At 37.6% G+C, this 22634-nt stretch overlaps 2 protein-coding genes across 3 annotated transcripts; both read right to left on the minus strand.

Annotated features, from left to right (window-relative positions):
* Positions 1-1014: 1014 nt before the first annotated feature.
* LOC116165528 (protein DENND6B) lies at positions 1015-12925 on the minus strand. 2 transcript variants are annotated; one of them, XM_031480055.1, is made up of 9 exons: positions 12571-12925; positions 12249-12521; positions 12015-12200; positions 7191-7244; positions 6912-7147; positions 6682-6866; positions 6361-6632; positions 1875-2087; positions 1015-1550 (listed from the first exon to the last, which is right to left on the minus strand). In XM_031480055.1, the coding sequence occupies exons 1-9, from the start codon at positions 12700-12702 to the stop codon at positions 1356-1358; spliced, it is 1746 nt and encodes a 581-aa protein (XP_031335915.1). In that variant the 5' UTR covers positions 12703-12925; the 3' UTR covers positions 1015-1355. The 2 variants fall into 2 exon arrangements, with proteins under 2 accessions (XP_031335915.1, XP_031335916.1); XM_031480056.1 differs by lacking the exon at positions 7191-7244 and having other exon boundaries at positions 12571-12922.
* Positions 12926-17065: 4140 nt separating this feature from the next.
* LOC116165885 (G protein alpha i subunit) lies at positions 17066-21589 on the minus strand. Its single transcript, XM_031480615.1, has 5 exons — positions 21369-21589; positions 21107-21291; positions 20774-21060; positions 20625-20719; positions 17066-18800 (listed from the first exon to the last, which is right to left on the minus strand). Exons 1-5 carry the CDS (start codon positions 21487-21489, stop codon positions 18418-18420), a joined length of 1071 nt encoding a protein of 356 aa, XP_031336475.1. The 5' UTR covers positions 21490-21589; the 3' UTR covers positions 17066-18417.
* Positions 21590-22634: the final 1045 nt, after the last annotated feature.

Consider the following 22634-nt stretch of genomic DNA (forward strand, 5'->3'; position numbering starts at 1 on the left):
CATTTTTAGTAAAACATTGTTAAAAAAAATATATAAATATTTATTTTCGCTGATATAAAATAGAACTTAAAAATATATCTTAAGAATGAGATAATTAAACATTTCGTTTATACACACATAAAAGAAATTAAAATTACTATTTTATACAGCATGGTTTTTTAACATTTAAAAGTGATCGATACAACTAATTTTATTTACAGGATGGAATTTTTCAAAACGTAATTTTTTGGCACATACAATATAATGTACAGTTAAACAAGACGAATGTAACAGCAACTCTTTAACTTTTTTTAATTTTTTACCCTTATATCATTAATTAACGGAGAAATACAACAAAGGGAGTGTTAACTTAAATTAGTTTGGAGATATGACAGCTACCGAAGGTGCAATCTTTAGCATGTTAATATCAACCAGTTGTAACTGCTCGAATTACAGTTACCTTGTCATGACAACACAGCATTAAGTTTTTCGATTATTATATCACAGATTCAAAATTGAGACCCAACATTATGAAATCAGGTAGAGGTATTATAGAATGATGAAAGATTTGTCGTATTTGACAGTTTGACTTGTTGCAAATGCAAAAATAAATTTCCTTTACATATGCAAGTGCTGCATGTCTATCTGTTCCTTACACAAGGCGTCAATGGGAAAATTATTGCAGTGCAATACTATTGTTCCTAGTTGAGGGCATGGAGTGAGACAAAGGAATACCTTTTCGACATCATAGGGGAACGACACTCATATATATACCAAAACATTGCAACAATATTACATCTAACGTGACTATTTGATAATAATTATAATGTCTTTTACTGAACATTAAATTAAGATTTTATTAAGATAAAATAAAACTAAATGAGGTGAAAGTCAGTCTGGCACACCGTCTGCTATACTACTCAAGAGTTATCCACAGCATGCATCTGGTCTTAATTAATTAAACATTTCCAAACTTTCTACGTGGTTCTTGTGAAACGGAGAACTTTAGCGAAAGTACCTGTGCGTTGTCAGGTTCCTAAGGCTGAAGGTAGGTGGGTATCACGATTATAGAAATTCCACAATTGCACTAATTGCGTTATGAAAGTAAAAGAACAAAGTAATAAATAAGCGGTACTGTAATTAGCGATTTCAATTGAATGAAGATTAAAGAGAGTCAAATGCTTCGCGTGGGTCGCTAATAAAACGGCAGTATGAGAACTCTAACCTGTGCTCTTATGATAGAAATTGCAACTGTACCTAGTACAGGTATATCCATTGTATTGCTGTAACTTGGACCACATCATTGTGGGTACCTATAACGAAATTGATCAAAACACTGTGTTGTAAAAAAAAGGCTCATTTTAAAACACTGACTGTCAAGTAACTTGCAAAATGTTCTTAACATCGTCGGGTAATGAAGACAATATATCTTGCAATCGCTGGCCCAACTGTTCTCTTGTTACATCGTTTATTGGTATATCCCGTTCGCCGGTTTTGATAATTTTCTTGATTTTCAAAAACATGTCGACAACTTCCACTTCTGGTTTCCCTTGAACCCATAACTTTAAATCCTAAAATCAAACATTGTAACACACCCATTAAAATGATATTTGGGGTTTCGGACACACCGCCTAGTGTACTTGATCATTGCCTGAACTGACAGAATGTTAAAACCATCAGAGTTCTACTTGTATGTTTTTTATGATACACCTTACGGAAAAAATGTGTATAGGTATAAGGATATCGAACGTAAAGTACATATCTTTAGCTGTATCAATGTTCGCTATATATACAAGATGTAGTTCACGACGATGCCAAAATCTGACTGATAATTTTTGTTTAGAGAAGCAGAAACTTGCGGGACAAATGTAGACCAGCAGTTAATAAATACTTACAGCGTCTGATAACGCTTCCAGCTGCAAGGCCTGCAACTTCAATACCAATTCTTTGTATCTCATTTCAAACCAGCCGTTAAAGTTGGGCGAACGAAAAAATTTCTTATACAATCCCACCCAATCACCTTTGATTCCAGATGTCAATTGAGGTCCGGTACTGTCCAAAGTTGCAAAAAAATTGTCTGGATTAAAAGTTAATGGCGCGGGAGCGGCCTAAACCAAAAATAACATAAGGTACAAATTCTGTCTGAAAATTTGTTGTCAATTTTAAATTATCTTGCAATGCCACTATAAATTAATAAATATTGATTTATTATTCGTAATGTTTATTACAAAATTACTTAAAAACAGAGCTGGGCAGAATACTTTCAAAAAGTATTTGAATACTAAATAGTAAATACTTTACACAAATCAAAGTATTTGAATACTAAATACTTTAGAATGTATTCGAATACTTTCAAAAGTATTCGAATACTATAAAAAGTATTCCAATACTTTGAAAAGTATTTCATTAACTTACTTTGAAGAGTATTCGAATACAGTAAAAAGTATTCAAATACTTGTCACTCAAATACATTAAAAATTTAAAATAGTATACTAGATAAAAGTCTTAATACTACTTAAAAAATTAAGTTACCTATACTTTGTATGGGGTTAGCTTTTTTATATTTCTATTGTTATATACAAATTTAAGGGGAGTAAAAGCGTATTATTATTATTATTATATAGGAGGTACCTACCAGGACCTTTCTTATACCAGTTATATCCTTAAGAATACGTGTACCAGTTTTCAAAGCGATCGCACGTCGTGCACATGATACGTACGCCTTTCTGAAATTAATCCTAGCGATTTTGGAACAGATCCATTTTTGACCATCCGTTTGTCCGTGTGCATGATAGTTTGTTTAGAAACGTGCGATCGCTTTGACAATTGGTACACAATGGTCTTAAGGATATAAGAAAGGTCCTTATTGTTTTTATATTTGATTTTGTGACAATGGAAACTTTCCCTAAACATTTCTAAATTGTTCTCAAATATTTGAATAACTTAAAAGTACTGCCTTTTTTTGAGGCCGGAAAAAAAATTGTCTGAGATCGACCGGGAAAAAACATTTTCTTATAGAATTTGGCCCGTAGAATCCATAATTTCAAACAGTTTGAAGATTGGGCTACTAGTTCAAAAGTTACAGCCCTTTGAATTTTCTTTCGAAATTGGTTTCTAGTCCATAACTTTTGATTGAAAAGTCTGATCGAAAAAGTACGAATTGTTTTGCATTCTACGCATCAAAATTAATAAGAAAAAGTGTTTTCCCGAGAAATTTTGGTGCAGTTGATTTTTGGTAAAAAAGGAAGGTTATATATAGAGGAACTGGTCCGAATATGGGCTATGCACATAATATGGGCCACCAGATAATAGGTCCTAACGCAATCAGCGCCATCTGCTGTAAGCCTCTTAAGAGGTACCTACTAATAACACCATCATTTTACAATTATGGTGTTGTTTCCAGCTATATCTATTGTGGCGCAGTGCTCTCGTGAGTGTTTCAAGATTATCATTATTTTCTAGGTGAGTCGTTTACTAAGAGATTCTAGAAGTTTTAACATCTATTTTGATTACGATCGCTGCATGCGCTTATTGTTTTAGAATGTATCTTCCTTCTGTTCAAACGATTTCGCGTTTATGTTACCTCAAAAAAACTTACGTCAGTTTCTTCCACAACGTACAATGTGGTTAATATGGGCCCCTCGTGAGGTCTAAATATGGGCCTGGGCCCCTCGTGAGGTCTAAATATGGGCCAGGGCCCATATTAGGACCAGAGTCTGAATCTCAAGAGCCCATTGTCCCTCGTCCATCTACTTTATTCTTCTGCACCATCGACATCATCCGTGCCTGCTGAAATCGTGACCCCGTTTGATATTTCGCCATTGCCTACCATTCAAAAAAAGAAAGCGACTCGCGGGAGGAAATCTGGGAAATCCCAGGTCATCACTTCTACACCATACAAAAATGATTTGGAACAATCAATCCAGAAGACGCCCAAACGACCCCCCCCCCCCCGGAATTGCCAAAGTCTAGAGTAAATTCTAACAATTCAAAGAAAAGAGCGAAGAGGCAAGAAGAATCGGAAAGTGACGAGGCCGAAACAGAAAATGAACAATTCATCCCAGAGGACGAAGACAACGACTTGGAAAACATTGGCCAAAACCTTCCTGACGATGAAGATGCTGCGTGCATGTTTTGCGACATACACTTTTCCGAAAATCAAAAAGGAGAACTGTGGATACGGTGCCAGTGCTTTCTATGGGCTCATAAACAATGTTCAGGGGCGGAAAAAGACTACTACGTTTGTGACTTTTGCCGTTAGCGGTATTTCTGGATTACAGATTTTATTTTTGTACTGAAAATAAAAGTTATTTTGCATTAGATAGCATTTTTAGATAATTTTCCCAGGGGGCCCATATTTGGCTCACTCTGCTACTGTTTACAAAAATGACGTGGTCTCAAACGTACCCTTCACAAACAGTTATTTTCTGTTTTTCAGAACTGTAAATTTTTCTCTACGTATCTAACACTTTGGGCTACAGGCATACCAACTTTTACAAAAAAATTACCAAAAATTCAAAAATTATAAGGGAAAAACAAAATAGGGGCCCATATTCGGACCAGTTCCTCACTGCCTTTTTTGAGGCCCGAAAAAAAAATTGTCTCAGATCGACCCGGAAAAAAATTTTCTTATAGAACGTGACCTGTAGAATCAATAATTTCAAACAGTTCCAAGATTGGGCTAGTAGTTCAAAAGTTACAGCCCTTTGAATTTTCTTTTGAAATTGGTTTCTAGTCTATAACTTTTGATTGAGAAGTCTGATCGAAAAAGTACGAATGGTTTTGGATTCTACGCACCAAAATTAAAAAGACAAAGTGTTTTCCCGAGAAATTTTGGTGTAGTCGATTTTTGGTAAAAAAGGAAGGTTAAGTATTCAAATACTATGCGAAGTATTCGAATACTTCTCAAAGTATTCAAATAGGTACCTTGCGAAGTATTCGAATACTTTACGAAGTATCCAAATACTTTGCGAAGTATTCGAATACTAAATATTTGTGAAAGTATTTGAGTTACAAATACAAATACTTGCTTCCATAAAAGTATTTAATTACAAAGTATTTGAATACTTTAAAGGATTTGAATACTAAAAAGTATTTACAAAATCGAATACTGTCCCGCTCTGCTTAAAAAGTAGGAAAATTAGGTTGTTACAGGCCATATCCAAACTCAAGAGAAATCGCTGGAAAAATATTTTCAAGTTTTAAGCTTTGCCGCTAGAGGGCCTACGATTCATGTTTCAGTAGAAAGATGATTTTTTTTTCCTAAAATATACCCAACAAGCATTAATCATTTTGATGCAGCACATATAGCTCTAGCTTATAATTATGAGGGGTGGAGAGAAGGGATACATAGGAGTTGAATGTAACTTCGGTTTAGGGTAACCGATTTTAACGTAATGTAGTTATTGGAAAGTAATCAGATTGTACAGTACTAAAGTCTTTGTAGTAAATATGGTGAGTGGTCGAGGGCTAGGTTTGACATTAACATAAACTTTGCAGGTTTTGTGGAAAATTTCAAATGGCACAATATAATTATAGGATACTATCAAATATGATGAAGAAGTGAAAACCACATTTTGAGACCCGCTTCCTAAGCAGAAATACAACGAAAATACACACATTCCAAAATTTCAATTGCAATATTCATTCAAGTTGGCTTTTATAACAGAAGAAACTCACGCAAAAAACTACTCGGTAGAGTCTTGGAAATAATTAACAAAAAGTATAGTCTTGTAAAAATGCAAAAATATATCCTATTGTATTAATAAAAAATAACATAAGTACAAATACCTTTGTTCTTCCCATAATTTATACCGCCGCTGGTAAGTAATCTGAAGCTATAAAAGTACACGATCATTGCCGACCAAGTGACGTCACCGGGGCGACCTGAAATATCTTTCTCCATGGCAGCTATACATTCAACTGCTTAAAGAGATGTTCCTCTTCCCCCACCCCTCATATTTTATAAGCTGGCGCAATAAATTCATCCAAAATTGTGATGCATGTTAGATGGATGTAATCATTTTTCTACTTAACCATGAATTGTACGCCCTCTAGCGGCAAACCTACAAACTTGTTAACAAAATCTGTGCAATGAATGGTTCCAGAGATAGGGCCTGTGACCTTTATTAATAGGACACCCTGTACAACACAGTGCTAGTGAATGTTGTTGCCGATCATTAACATATTTTCACCTTTGTAGTACAATCAGTTTCGAATATTGAAATGAAATTATAAAACTGACATACATTTGTAGTCCTACTGCTCTGGCATCAAAAAGTTAAATAATTAGTAGAATAATTGGCCATATTTTAGATTAGTCAGATCCTTTCAAATTTTACATGCATAAAAAAAACAAAATACTCCTCCTTTGTGACTTACCTTAAATGGAGAAATATTTCTCAATAAAGGCATTAAACTAGCGATGTATCTTTCTAACGGTATGATAAAGCTATGTGTAAGTTCCAACAAATGGCGTCGTAATAAAGCAGACTGCACTTCAGGTGGGCGTTTGACATTAATTCCGAGCAATAAGTTTTTAATAACAGTCTTGTCTTTGTGTAAAAACGTTTTATACGTTGTGTACACTCCGGGTCTTATATCTAACATTTTAATGTTCGCGTTTTTTTTCAGTTTATATGTTTGGCTCTGGCCTAAAACATAAGCTGTAGCATTAGTTACATTGACAATGTAAAAAATTACTTGACTCATCTCCTAAACGTATCGTATGAGGCCAGTGGTGTAAAGTTTTCGCAAAAAATGGGTTCGTAACTCCTAAAATCATCGGAGGAGCATTACTCACTTTGCTAGTAAACTGTTTAAATTCGCTATCATGGATTGTAAAATACGGTCGGAAATCTGCACAGTACTTCAGTGGAGAAATTATTCTGAAAAATAAATAATAAGTACGATACTAAGCACACAATTTTTACCTTGTTAAGGCTAGAACCATGGCAGAGCATGTTGTGGGCGAAGATGCCATTACGACTAATGGTTCGGAGGTCAAAACTAATTCCCACAAAAGATGGATGTGAGATAAGATCGGTTGTAAAATTTCAAACAAATCTAAGTCTTCTACGGAGGATATCTGAACTTGATTTTCGAGCGACATCAAAAACTCTTTATTGCCATTCAAAGGTTTCGACGGATTGTGGTACGGTATTTCAACCTAAAAAAAAATAATAACAGTGAAGAACAACTGAAACACATACCTTATTAAAGATGTCCAATACATTTTTAGATGCAGTCTTAAAAAATGGCGCGGACTTTAAATAATAAAAAATTCTACGTTAATCCCAACTATATAGAAACTTACACATAGGTATGTATGTAAAAAAAAGCAGACACTATTTTAGCTAGACTTCTATCTATCTACCTATTGTAATGGTACCAGTATATTTATACGTTTATCTTTATCACTTCCAAGAAACACTCTAACTTTCGTAATTATGAACTGATTTCGACAAACCTTTAAAGTTTAAGGGTTGGTTTAATTTAGATATTCATTTTTTCAAACCAGCCACGGTAAAAAAAAGACGCCTACTATACATCTGATTGCTATGAATATAATTTATTTAAAAAATACATTGCATTTCTGCATTCATTTTTCGGTTGTGACACAACCTCCAGTTTTTTTAGCAAGGGAAAAAAACTGTGGAAACAGCAAGATGTAGTTGCCGAAACCATTGTTTGAAATGCAGTAATCTACGCAAGTGTCATAATTTAGAAAACGGCACAAATGCAGAAGAAGTTTTTTATGATCATTCTGAAGATTTGGGTCAAGATGATATGATTAATGACGGACCAAGTTATCCATCGTTAGACAATAAGGTTTACGAAGAAATTACATTCGAATGAAGTATAGGAAAGTGCAGAAGAACCTGAAATAAAAAAAAAGAAAATAAATGCTGAGGATTGAAACCTAACGTTCATAATTTTTTACTCTAAATTTTTGAAACAATCTGATAATTAAATAATTAATATCAATAAGATCTCTTTTGAATATACTTAAAACGAAAAAAAAAACTAATGAAAAAATTTGTTAATTGGGATTGATATAAAAAAAACATGAATATCGAATTTTCAGATTTTCTCGAAATTTTTCTTTCAAAATATTTTTTTACTTTATTTTTGATTATGAAAGGACAAGTCTTTACGAAAATTGTATGGGTTCCTGAACTTTACATTGGTAAATGATGATTTTTTTCTTCAACTTCCTTGTATTTTGGTGTTGGGGATTGTTTTGAGAAAAGTAATAAATTAAAAGAGTATATAAGCCTTTACAGATGAATAGTGTCCCTTACCATATTCTCAAACCTTTTTGTTGTAGGTGGCACATTATTTTAAAACACTAGACTAAAATGAGCGGTAGATCCGTTTTCCATATATTTTTGGATTTTGGAGGCAGCAATTGCCTTGTTGCTTCTTCTTCACAGTTTAAATAGTCATATCTCCACAGTAATTTTGTACAAGAAGCTTAAAATTACTGACATTTATTATTACACCTTAACATTTTGAACATTGCTTGGAAACCAATACAGAATACAAAAAAACCATTATTCTACCACGGCCGCAATGCAGTGAATAGTTGCTACTAGTATGTTAAAAACATTGCTGTGCCCTTTGGTTTCAGGCGAGGGGCTGACCACTGCGCAAAATTGTGCACACCACATTTGTCATTTTCCACATTTGCTCAACATTTGCTACATTTACTACATTTATACAACATTTGCTACATTTACACAATATTTGCTACATTCGCTATAAATTTACCAGAAACTTGCTACATTTACTACATTTACACAAAGTTGTTACATCTAAAAACGCTTTTAAAAGAGCTATCACTGATCTGCTCTACGATCTCGAACCTTATTCCGTGGCCGAGTATTTAAACATGTAATTCGGTACATTTGTGTGAAGTTTATTGACGTTTACTGTTTCTTATGTTTATTTATATTGTTTGTAAGTATATTTTACAGTCAATTAAATATTATTATTATTATTATTATTATTATATTATATTATTATTATTATATATTATTATTATTATTATTAACTACATTACATATATTATTATTTGCTATATTCGCTATAAATTTACCAGAAATTTGTTACATTTGCTCATCATTGAGGTACAACATACATTTAAGTATATGTACAAGCATTTGCGCGGGTCATTTGGTAATTGAAATATGATATCACTTAAGTGATAAACAACAATTGAATATTTTCTAGAAGATTCATAGAGGTTAAAATGTGGTCAAGAAAGTGGAAATATGATGCTGATGCATATTTTTATATACCTATGCGGTCTATGGTCACGAACTTATAAATTAAGATGGACTGCTGATCAAACGTTTTAGTTATTTTCTAGGGAATTTTTCGTAGTGCTCAAGTTTTGAAACTATTGTAGCCTTGGAAAATGACATGTGTCACAGTAATTTATTTAGAAAACGTGAGGTTAATGTTGGGTTAATGCTTGTTTATTAGTTGATTTGAATTTCGCGCCAAGTAAGTGCACATCATGGCTGCTCCCATGTAAGTGTCATTTGTCAATTCAACATTAGCAGTCCATCTTAATTTTTAAGTTCGTTTCTATGGTATATTTATTAAAGTATGAAAGACAAAATTTTTTTTAAATGCCTGTAAAAAGCCTTATGAATCCTACGAAACCTATTTTAACTACCCCATTCGGAATCTAGACACCTCCACACCACATGTTGCTTGTAGTAACTACAAAAGACCTTTAGAAGGTAAACGATTTTTGCAAAAAAAAATAAATATGATTATTTTTATTATTATTTATTATATGAGGGCGTACTCAGAAAAATGAGTAGAACGTTGTTATCAAGGTATTATGAACTTTGAACAACATTATCATGATAAATACAACGAAAGTGTGATGGGGGACTATATTTTGTTTTTGGGTTTAGTGAGAGAAAGCACTTATGAAGACGGAAAAAAAAAGTAATATAGGATTCACTAATAAATTTTTTTTACTATTTTAAATTTGATATGATAGTAAAAGTGTCATACAATTACATTTGTTTCGATTTATCGTTAAATAAAAATTTCAATTCTGGATTTTCTAAAATACTGGTCAACGGCTCTCCTGGATACAAAAGCAAACTTTTTCAGGCCTTATATATTTTTTTTTGTCTAACTATCAATAAATGTATCAAAATTTCATATTCTCTTATCAAAGTCAAAAATCGTGTTGGCCTGTGTAATCAATGGGTAGGTATACATCAACACATTGTATGAGTTACAACTTCAGAATCATCTTATTAATGATCATATTAAAAAAAACGGGGTATCTCCCATATGACTCCATAGTAAAACCAGCCTACGACTGGAAGGTAGGCAATAAGCATACAAGGGCAGATTTGGTAATCGCGCTTCCTATACAGGGTCATTCTTGACGACTGTCAGTTAGAAAGATATGGAGAACCTTTGAAAATGATACTAAACTGATAAGTCCTTTAAGAGTTTTGGCACATGATGAATTGAACTAAAATATTTTTAAGATGGCGCCACTTCCACTTCCAATACCGGAAGTAGCCATCAACTTTGTTATTTTAAATAGGGACCCCCTATTTTTTCTACATTTTCGGATTCTACGAGTACAACGAGTTGACCCTTTGCTCCAAGAGCTTCTTCGATAAATCGATTATCGATTAATTAAGAAATGTTGTGATTAGTTACCTTAAGATTAACACTTTTTACACTTTTGAAGAGTTTCTACTTACTGATTGGTGTTCTAATATTCTGTGATATTTGTCTATTTTACTTAAGTGTTTTACTGTATTTTAACTTGACCTCTTATTATTTTATTTATATGTGTAAATTGCTCTGTTAGTAGATGCACTAGTTTATATATGTTTGACGACACTGATATAGTTCATACTATGATAGCTGGAATATTTAAAGAATAAAGCTATTCAAGTTTTTATGTCAAAAATGGAATTTGCAGGGGTAATTTTAAAAATGTATTAATGTTTTTAAATCAATTTGCTACAAGAAGTGACGAAAACGTGGAATATCTCGGAAACCGTTTCAAGCAGCCTCTGACATTTTGTATCAAATTAAAGGTCCCGGAAAAAGGAAAACAACAGTGAAGAAAAAAATGTGAGGGGAGGGGGTGCCATTTGAAAAAATGATGTTACGAATATTTAAAAATTTAAAAGTTGAGAGCTTTGAAATAGTGACGTAGTCTCACTTTTTAGACGGTTACGCATACCATAAGAAAATTCGATCTTTCCTTAATAAAGCAGTGTTTTGCAATATCTCTCACCGTTTGCGAATAATAAATTTTTAAAATTACCCCTGCAAATTTCATTTTTGACATAAAAACTTGAATATCGACGAAGCCCTTGGAGCAAAGGGTCAACTCGTTGTACTCCAAATTCGACGTAGAATCCGAAAATGTAGAAAAAATAGGGGGTCCCTATTTAAAATAACAAAGTTGATGGCTACTTCCGGTATTGGAAGTGGCGCCATCTTAAAAATATTTTAGTTCAATTCATCACGTGCCAAAACCCTTAAAGGACTTATCAGTTTAGTATCATTTTCAAAGGTTTGCCATATCTTTCTAACTCATGCTCGTCAAGAATGACCCTGTATAAAACAGTCGGAGTGCCGCCACCGTTATGAATTCACCTTGCTCATGGTGTGTAATAGAACACCATGACCTTGCTCGAGCACATTATTTACGACTGCACTACATGAACGAATTTTAAGACACTTTCTTTGCATAATTTTCACGAAATGAAAGGGCCTGGTATACATTTATCTTTATATTTACAAATCATTGATACTCGCATTGATATGTCATATTTAATAAACATTTACTACATTTGCCACATTCCCTGAACATTCTCTACATTTCTTCAACATTTGCTACATTTGCCCAACATTTGCTCATCATTTCCTCGGGACTGTACACCACATTTGCCCAGCGGTCAACCCCTCGGTTTCAGGGATTGTACGCAATAAATACAATGCAGAGTAACACACAGAAATGGGCAATAATTTACCTGAAACACAGACCCCATCAAAGGTAAGTTCAAAGTTTCACCGGGTACAGGAGGTGGCCACTTATCAATATTATGACATGCAGCTTCAAGGCTAGGTTCCCCATTTTCGAAATACTCCGGCGATATTAAACAACTAATTGTACTAAATAATTTGTTAAACGGTAGCCTAGATAAAATAACCACGCTCTGAAATCATAGTTTGAATCACAAATTCGATAAGAAACGGAATTATACCTTTTGAAAGTAGCCTCGTGGTAGCGAAATGTCTTTAACTTGCCTAAAATAAACGTAACCCCAATAATATCCGGCATGAATTTGTAGCGCGACTGGACAGGTCGAGTTATATCTGTGATGCTCTCGACTTAACTCCGATTTACCGGGGCTTCGTGGTAAACGTATCACAAAGTTAGTATCACCCATACATCCCGAATTCGAGTCGGGAAACGCCAAATAACAAATATTAGAAATTTCTTGTTTCGTTAAGGTTACATGCTTGGGATACACGTTCTAAAAATAATGCAGGGTTAGTGCAAGGAAATGCGATACAAAAATTCACCTCTAAAGCTTGTCCTAACTCTAAGTCGAAGGTAACAACACATATGCAGTGTATCCACTGAGTAAATCTCTCCCAGATTTTATGGGCACACTGAAGATACTTCTCATTATTTGGGTCTTCTACTGCTGACATACTAATTTACAAAAATTAGAAACGAATATAAATTAAACACATTGTTTATCTTAGCTACCACTAAATTGTTACAACATTGAAACGTGATATTTTTGTATTTTTAGTTTTAACAAAACAATTGAAATATTGGATCAACTTGAGAGTTTTATTTGTGGTTAATTGGCCAATGAAAAGGAGGGAAATTTAAATTTTATCTATAGATTAGAACGATAGCATTGTGTTTGCAGGACGTAATTGCAATGGACCAAGTTTCGTAATCATAAGTAGTTTGTCAAGGTTAAACTAGAACCATACGTAACTACTCTGTACTTCACATAAAACATTTACCTCCCATCAGTTATTGTAAGGTAATTAGGGAATCTATAGATTTTGATCTGCTAAATATGTTGCCTATCTATATGTCACATGTTGGGCATATAGCCATTCAATGGCATAGCCTATTATGGCCTATGGTGGTGTGACCCGTGGGTGGAGGCAACCATCGGGTGCGTCCTCGGGTGGCGGATAGGACAGACACTTGAATGATCGTAAAGGGACTCGTGTTTCGGGGTGGATCGTGGATATGACGATTATAAGTGGCTGGTCGGGGCGAAACCCAGACTGGTTTAGTGACGATGGTTGTCGCCGCCGACCAACCATTCAAGTCAAGGTGTTAGCGACCCTGCCAAGGCAATGGGGTCGGCAGCCAAGTCCCGGGTACGAGACTTGGCCCAGGTGAGAGCGCATTTCCGCATTACTCGTGCGGGAATTGTATGGATGATTTCAAACCAAACAAACCCTTTCTGGACTCCTCGTCAAGGAGGACCAACAAGCCGGGTCTTGAAAAGAGGCCCGGTAACGGGGCAGGCTCCTCGAAAGAGGGAACCAGTGGCGTACGTAGAAATTTATGGGGGGGATTAAACAAGTTCGTGGCACATACAGTCACCAAGTGCGTACTAGAAGGGGGGGGGGGGTAAGAAATAGAAATTGGGTTGCAGGTTGCTGATGCTGGTAGTCATTTATCTATTTATTATTGTACAGGCGAAAAAGATTAGATTAGAACGGTATTTTATTTCTTACTGCTGACAGGCCCCTTTATTGCTTTTGCTTTAATTAGTCAACGAAAACTTTGAATAATAGGTATATTTATGGGCAAAAAACCAATTTCGACAAAAAATTCAAAGGGCTGTAACTTTTGATCTAGTAGTCCGATCTTGGAACTGTTTGAAATTATGGATTCTACAGGCCACATTCTATAAGAAAATATTTTTTCCCGGTCGATCTGAGACAATTTTTTTTCTGGGCAAAAAAAAGGCACCTTCCTTTTTTCCCAAAAATCGACTGCACCAAAATTTCTCGGGAAAAAACTTTTTCTTATTAGTTTGGGTGCGTAGAATCCAAAACGATTCGTACTTTTTCGATTAGACGTCTCCATCCCCTTCACCCCCCCCGTAAATACGCCACTGGAGGGAACGGCTTCAACTCATAGCTTTACTCAGGGACCTGGTGGTGGACTAGTTCCTATATTCGCAAGGAGAATAGGGCGCACAGAAGGCGATGGCCAGCACTCGGAAAAGGTCTCGCTCAAGGCAGTCTGAGAAGAAGCCCCGAGGTTCCCCGGTGCAGCGGGGCTCAGAATGGTCATTGTTCCGGCGTCGCATCCGGAGGTGGACATCACTGAGGCTCAATCAAAGGTGCCATTGTGGTCGAATGCGAACACCAGTGGACCCTTGGACTGCTTGGAGAGGACCGTCTCTGTTATATAAGGCCCTGGGATGGCGCGTCTCTGAACGTACAGAGGATCGCCCCTCGAGTTCGTGTCAGTGTTGCCGCACGCAACATAGTGTGCGTTTGCATCACAGCTAACCACAAGAGGGAGCCCACCATTTCGATAGTACTCTATCAACTCAGCCAGCTCCCTGTTAGGTGGGGTCTCTTCTGAGTCGTGAGCCGGAGATCGGCTGAGCAAACCACCTCTGCTATCTTTCAGCTGAGATCGCTGAAACAGAAATCAGCCATTAGATAAGACTCGATTCGTCTATCAACATAAATGTAAGTACTTGGCGGTCCCTCTTATAACAAATAAGGGAGTCCTCCACCTGAACTAGACCCCTTATGCGTCACCTAGTAAACCCAGCAAGTTGACGGCCTATTAAACAGGTCGGCGCCCCCTTACTGTGCTGCAAATTGCTCTGTAAATTAGGTTCGCCCCTCCCCTAGTGTGGTGCCGACGATTGCGACTCCTGCCAAAAGCTCGTTGACATCTTCCTCGCCCTCTAAGGACGTCAGTAGTAATCCCGACGCCCCTTAGAGGTCAATAGCGAGGGGTTGAGCGCGCCTTCGTCGCAACGGATTGGATCCCGCTGCTTTGGTGGCGCCCTCCCCTTTACCTGTCGCAGCCGGAGCACTCGCGTGCGCTGGAATGCTCTGCCGCTGGAGTGCCTGATTGACACCAAATGCAAGGAAGATCGTACCAGGCTCCTCCCTGCGGAGAACGTCCTCCATAGGCTCGTCCTGTAACCAGGATTTTGTGTCTGGAGGCGCTTCTAGATGGTAATCGTGGTCTTCGGGGAGCGCGTATAACACAGTCATCACCTTGGTTACCTTAGGAACGATCTGATGACGTTCAGCTCCTTTTCAATAGCCCCCTTGAGGGTGTCTGGCTTTCGAACCACATGCATATCTTTTCAAACTAAACCTGGCATCCCACTGCGGATCCGGTAGGTTTCGGAATCCCCGATTCACTGACTGGGACTGCTCTATTATTTATTTTATTATTTACTATTTTTGTCACTCTTGTTATAGGCCTTCAACAGGCTTACGCCCCATTATTATATATAATTAATTATGTGGTGAAATTGTCAGATCTTTCGAGAAACGAAGCGAACAGCACTTTGGTGGAACTCAGACCTTGAAAAGGATCGTAAGGGGGTTGGTCTGTCTGGGAGTCAAGGTCGCTCAACGCAGGTATAAGGACCATATTCGAAGGTCTAAACATGGATCATGAAGGACCTTCATCTGTTGTAATATGACGGAAAGTCTTCCTGATGGTCAAAAATCTTTGTAAAATCCTTTTGATAGACCCGGGGCAAAAAATGGAAACATCTGAGGTGAGGCCCCCTCATGTCTCCTGGAAACACACTTTCTAAGCTCTGGAGACTACGGAACTTTGAACCCACCAAAAGGAGCTACTTTTGGGTCGGTCTAGGCAAATTGACTGGAAGAGAGAGCTGCCCAGGTGGTCACTGAGGGATCTCTGAGATAGGCAGTCAACACATTCAGCCCATTTAAGAGCGCAGGACCGGACGGGATATTCCCGACTCTTCTGCAGAAGGGTCTGAAGCCACTGCTGCTACAGTTGTTGGACAGCTCTTTAGAGCCTCCCTGGCTTTGGGGTATATCCTCGAAGGTCCGAATCTGAAAGCTGGAGAAAGGTAAGGGTCGTGTACCTACCTAAACGGTTGAGAAGCTGGTGGATGCATACATAAGAAATGGGGTACTGGTCCTTTTCAGACCATCACTACGCATCCATCCCAACATGCTTACAGGGCGGGTATATGTCCACGGAGATGGCTCTACACAGAAGTCTGGCGAGGGGAATGTCTATGGGGGGGTCAATCATAACTCGGGACGACGGAGGTGAGCTCATCGCTTATAGAGGATGTCCGCAGGGTGGAGTGTTAGCCTCCACTGCTGTTGCGCCTGGTACTATACACGGGCACCTCCGCACTCTGAACGAAGCGGACGATTTAGCGATCCCCAAGGCGAATCTGGAAGGCAACCCTCAGATCCTGTCCCCTCTTTGCAGAAAGTGATGTAATCCGGGCAGTCTTACTAAGACCAAAGAGTTACAAAGTCACTCTCCAGGACAGGGAGCAGTGGCTGACCTCATTAGAAGCTATCGTGTGGTTTACAGGGGAACAGAAAGGCAGAGATGTGCAATTGACTTGCACGGGATTTTCCATGTCCTCATTTGATAAAAAACGACGCCCTTTTACATGTTTTTCTAGGAATTGGATATTTACAGAATACTGTAACGGGACTATCATCAGTGAACAATTTGTTTATTGGTGATATTTGCAGGTACAAAATTTCTAAATATTTCTATGTAATTTAAAATATAAGTTTAAAAGCCTCTGTGAAATTTCATCTCCACTAAAATTTTAACAATGTTCAATTTATAATTTGAGTTGATGTTAAATGGGTGAATGCAACACTCAGAGATGCTTTAAAATATCTCGAGATCCGCGAATATCACTCGAAAACCCTGTAAATTGTACACTGACATCTTGCACCTCCTCTTGTGCTTTCATATAACGATTCACTACATAGCAAGTAAATGTAAAATGGTTATTAATAAGAATTATTAAATAAATAACTACACTCAAGCTTTAAATATTTTATTAACAATTACAACGTAAAATTTGAATAAATGTACCAAAATATGTTAACTGTCAAATATATTTGTTCAACATGTGTTAATTATCTAAAACAAAAATGACAATAACTTTATTAAAATGAGCTCCATTTAATAGCGGGGAGGTGTTCGTGGTGCCGATTAAGTTTAAATAACACACATGCACATGCACACAGACCATCAAACATTGTGTATATTGAAAAACTGTAATTAAATTGTGACCCAATTTACGAATTATCACATTGCATTTTTTTACAGATCAGGAAACTATAATTTAAAAAAAAAGCATAAACCGCCGAAATGGTTGAAAAACACATTATATTTTGTTAGTACATTACAAAAATAGACGTTAGTATACCAATAAATTAATCGAGAAATATTACGCACTATTCTGCGTTATTTTATTACGAAACAAGCAAATATCCAAAATAGGCCAGTATTTTAATCCCAAACTACAAAAGTACTATAGTACAAAATAAAATTATAAACAGCATTTGTATAAAAATAAAAATTGTATAAAAGATAATACCTACAATTAGTCACATATTGTGGAATATAGTTGTAAAGAAACTGCATATTTATATATATAAAAGTCAAAAATTGCGCAGAATTATCGATTTCCCATTGTACAATCCAAAAATTTGATCACCGAATAAGTACAACATATCAAAACTGCACTAATATCTTGTGTGTGTATATATCTATAAAAAATTTCAATACTGTCAGTAAGGTAGTACCTATAACTTATGCTGTAGGACTGAACAAAAAAATTGTAAGCCACGTACATCTACTAACCATTAGATGTTGAATACAATTTCTGTCAGCTGTTAGCACAAATCATTACCCGTTTTGACAATTGACAACTGATCACTGACTTAGAGGTTATTGCTACACAAGCTGAGATAACATTGTTTTCTCTTCCCTTTCAGCCTAGCTTAGGTGACTACTCGAACTTGTATTACGTAGGCACTTGGCACTCTTTCAGTACTACGCAGTTTAAAATTTTTTTAATCAGTCCCAATTATATAAAAAATATAAATCTCAGTTCCATCGAACGATCTTAAAGTAGGCAGCAAAATTTGAATGTTTCGAAGTGACAAAAAATCAGTCTATAATATCTTAATTTAATGAGTAGTTATTGAATTGAATAAATGGCAGCGTATCTTAACATTCCCTAACATATCTTATAACCTAGTTGGCATGTAGCGGTTGCTAATCAACTACTTTGTAAGTTTCTGCTTGGCAAAAACAGATGATTAGCAAAATTTACAATATACACTTACTACTCATGCGACAGTAAATAGTAGATGTCACAATTTTTACATAAGAAGGCCACAATCCTTCAAATTATTTTTTATAATCACATCGGTAACGGCATCGAAAACGAATTGTATGTTATTGGTATCTGTCGCACATGTAAAGTGAGTGTATATTTCCTTTTGATCTTTCCTTTTGTTTAAATTTTCAAATTTCATTCGTATATACGCCGACGCTTCTTCGTAATTGTTATGGCCCGTATACTCGGGAAAGCAAATCGTGAGAGGACTACGCGTAATTTTTTCCTCGAACAGATCTTTTTTGTTTAGAAACAAAATGATCGAAGTCGACACAAACCATTTACTATTACAAATCGAGTCAAACAGCTTCATCGATTCAACCATTCGATTCATCTCTTCGTCTTCTGCCAGCACCAAATCGTAACCTGCAAACGAATCGACATATCATTGGATTGAAAAAAAGGTTTTCGCGCATTTTCCATGAATTGATCAGTACTTCAAGAAAGGACTATTTATGTGTAGGTACAAAGGAGAATAAGTTAGCATTGCGCATGCGCACATCTGATTATTACAATATTAAATTAAAATTTAAAAAACATATCTCTATAAATAAGAAAGTTGACATTGAGCAGTTTGCGCATGCCCACATTAATCGTCAAAATTTCTCCTGGTTGAGGTGGCGGAGTTATCAGCTACCGAATGCAAAAAGAACGAACTAAATATCTTGAAAACTGTAGGAGTGATTAAGGCCAAGGACAAATGGAGAAAGTGCCATAATAGCGCCTTCCAGTATGAGGGTACAAATGGTACTAGCAGCAGCAGTTTGACTAGCTGAAGCTAGGCCGTTCTCGATGCCCTACTCCAGGCCTGTTTTCTGCTCCCCTTTAGAAGTTATATTCCTTTAGTAACCTGTTTTACAGGTCACTGGCTCTCAACAACAATCCACGGGCATCTCCGGAGCTGAGGAGCTGGACCAAATGAGTCAAACGGCTCCAAAAGTCACCTCCAGTGACCCTGAAGCAGAAACTGGCTCCTAGAGCTAACCGGTCAGGTCGGGAAACGGGTAGGCGGACAGGAAAAGAAGCAGAGTCAACACCAACAAAGAAGGGTAGACCACAGCCCCCACCAAAAGCGGGTAGCGCGGGCACAGTAGCTACCAGTAAGCTGCCAAAAGGCAACTCAAAGTAGCGATTATTATGGGAGGCTTTACATCTAAAGGTAGTGCAGGAAGACTGTCTTCCCAGGCTCTGCAAGGCTGCCATTTGGGGCCCGCGGGAATCTGAAGATCTGGCAGTGGTCATTATTTGCCCCCCCCCCCCCAGAGTTTCTATAATTCGTCCACAGAACTAGACTGTGTATGTTACAATACGATTCCATAACCTACTACATGCCGCCCGGCACGGGTGATCCTGTGAGCGCGGCTGGCGACAATTCGGTTGCCAGCCGTCCAAAAGGATTATCGCAACCCCAAGGGAACGGGTATTCCACTTTACAAACATCTTTGTGAAGAAAAACTTGGAAAGCAACCTTTCGAGGGATGCCCCCTGGGTCCTTCCGACTTATAAAACAAAGAAGTTCTTCTTACCAACTCCATTGTGGAGTCATTTGAACAGGTATGTCCTCTGAGGACTACCAAGACACCCTATGGTCCATCGTGGTGCAGGGCGCTCGAAAAGTAGAAAACTCATATGGGCAAACTGTTCAATAAGGCAAGGAAGAGCAAAGCTATAGCCGCTTGAGAGGCCTATAAGGTAAACCTAAAGCTATATAAAAAGAGAGAGGGGAGGGGTTCCAGCTCTATAGAATCCACCTCCTCTACATCCCACCTAAAAAGGTTCATATTATAACCCAGCTAGCTTCAGAAGAGAAGACAGTTCCTATATGGACAACCTCTCAGAGACAGGGAGGTACTGAGAGACGCCCACTTTTCCAGAGCCACCATAGCGCCATACCCCAACTAGCCAGAGGTAACCCTCTTCCCCTGGGGTTACACTATGGACACTGACACATTTTTTTAATTTATGGTGTATTCTGACAGTCACAATCATTAGAAATATACATACACATGTTGAAAATAAGGCTTTAGGTTTTATATAAAACTTGCATTAGTTTTATACATTTGGTGTAAAAAACCGACCGTTCTGAGGAGCTGGAAAGTCCTAAAATCTCCCTCAGTTTTTAATTACCCTATACATATGAAATATTTAGGAATATGTTGAATGATGACAAGGCAATTAAATTCATATTACCTGACAATGCAACACAAAATATGATTGCGGTGACACCTTCGAAGCAATGAATCCACTTTTTCCGCTCGGACCGCTGCCCTCCAACATCGAACATTCTAAAAAACAACACACATCAAACAACCTCAAAATTACAATAGGCACAAACTAACTTGAAATGGAGACCCTTAAACGAAAAGTCCGTCTCTACAATTCCTGTGGTTTTAACACGCGTCCTTAGTACATCCTGTTGAGTTGGAACGTAATTCGGTAACGATATACGATCTAAGGCATTAAGATAGTACGGAGCTGAGTCGTTTAACTGAAACTCGCGAGATCTCGAAAAGCACAATTGAACACCGGGATCCGCCCACAGTTTCTTCATTAACATCACCAATTCCGGTGTTAGTTCACCTTCTTCAGCCGCACTGGCGTATGTGAAAAATTGACGTGCAACATCCTATAAGAATTGGGTGAAGCACTTGTCTCAAACATAGTTTACTTACAGCTCGTGTAGGATCGGCAAAGTCGAGCCTCAACTGTCCCATAGCCCTGATAATTGCCATTAAGCTCTGAATCGTATTACTATAGACTACAGATCTGTATTGTTCACATTCTTCTTTAGAATATCCAGTTTCGTGAATTATTTTCATTTGTTTGACTATGGTGCTCTTGCCCGATTCTCCTGCGCCTAACCCACGGCAAAAAAAAAACGGATTTAGAAGGCGATAATAGCAATAAACGACAGATATGAGTCAGCCTACATACCTAATAATAACAACTTTACTTCGCTAGCTGCCCGTTCTCCATCTGCCCTTAGGTCTCTATCAATTTTTTTCGATCTCTCTGAGGCTTCTTTGTCACCTGTTGTACTGACCGAACAACCCATAGTTTTTTAAAACTCTTTTATTTTGACACTTGTTGCTATTCAAACTTTAGAGGACTCCACCCGCTAACAACTCGTACATATTTAGAAAAATTACAGTTTACAAGCAGGCAGACACACGCGCAAAAACTCCCTAAAAATTACGAATTACCAACGGTATACCTACAATACAACGGTTATAAGACAAATTCAACTGCTACCAAATACCAACCGGTAGTGAAGCTTGGTTGTCAGAGGCCACGCCCACATCAATGGCGACGAAAATTCGCTGCTTTTATGTAATCGTCTCTGAGCTGAGGGATGAACCCCTTACTTAACACAGAATGATTGTATATGAGACCAACATCAGAAAAAACTGTAAATATTAGAGAATAAATTAGATGATGCCATATCGTTCGAATTGCTCAAGGATTGTTCCCAGTCTACAATACTATCGCTTACATTACATCCCTACGGGCTACGACTCAATCTCTTTTCACTATAGCGAGATTGAACAGGCCCTGTTGACGTCCTCGAAGAGTGAGCTCGTCAAGGTCCGCTCTCATTGTATTCGTAAATAGAACAACTCCGTTTTTTCCGGGTTAACCTGTTTAAAAGCCCCCTGCATGAGCTCTTTCACGGTTACGTCCTCGTTCAGGGTGGCCGTCTAGCACCAGGAACTACAGCATTGGAGACAACACCCAGCGGACATCCTTAGTAACTGGAGGAAGTCATCTCCGTCGTTCCGATTGGATTGAAGATAAATTATTGGTGCTGCTTCCGAGCATGGCGCGGATCCATCTTACGATTGATCTATCAACCCCAAATCTGTCAAGCAGCCTTACTAATGTTAAACGTACTCGATCGATATCCAGAAACGCTCCCAGGGCTACCCCCTGGTAAACATTCCCCCTTCCAGTCTGCGCACTGCGCACAAGGTTGTGAAAAGCCGTCCCCGTGGTCATACCCGCCTTGTAAGAATGTTGCAATAGATGTAGTGGTCTAAGGACCAGTACCCCATTCCTAGTGTATACATCCGTCAGTCTCTCCCCCGTTTTTAGAAGAAACGATGATGGGCTGACGGGCCAGTAATCCTTCCCCACACAACCCTTACCTTTCTCCAGCTTTAGGGTATATACCCGAAAGCTAGGGAGCCTCTAACGAGGTAC

The sequence above is a fragment of the Photinus pyralis genome, unplaced genomic scaffold (genome assembly GCF_008802855.1).
Source record: "Photinus pyralis isolate 1611_PpyrPB1 unplaced genomic scaffold, Ppyr1.3 Ppyr1.4_LG3a, whole genome shotgun sequence".
Taxonomy (NCBI): domain Eukaryota; kingdom Metazoa; phylum Arthropoda; class Insecta; order Coleoptera; family Lampyridae; genus Photinus; species Photinus pyralis.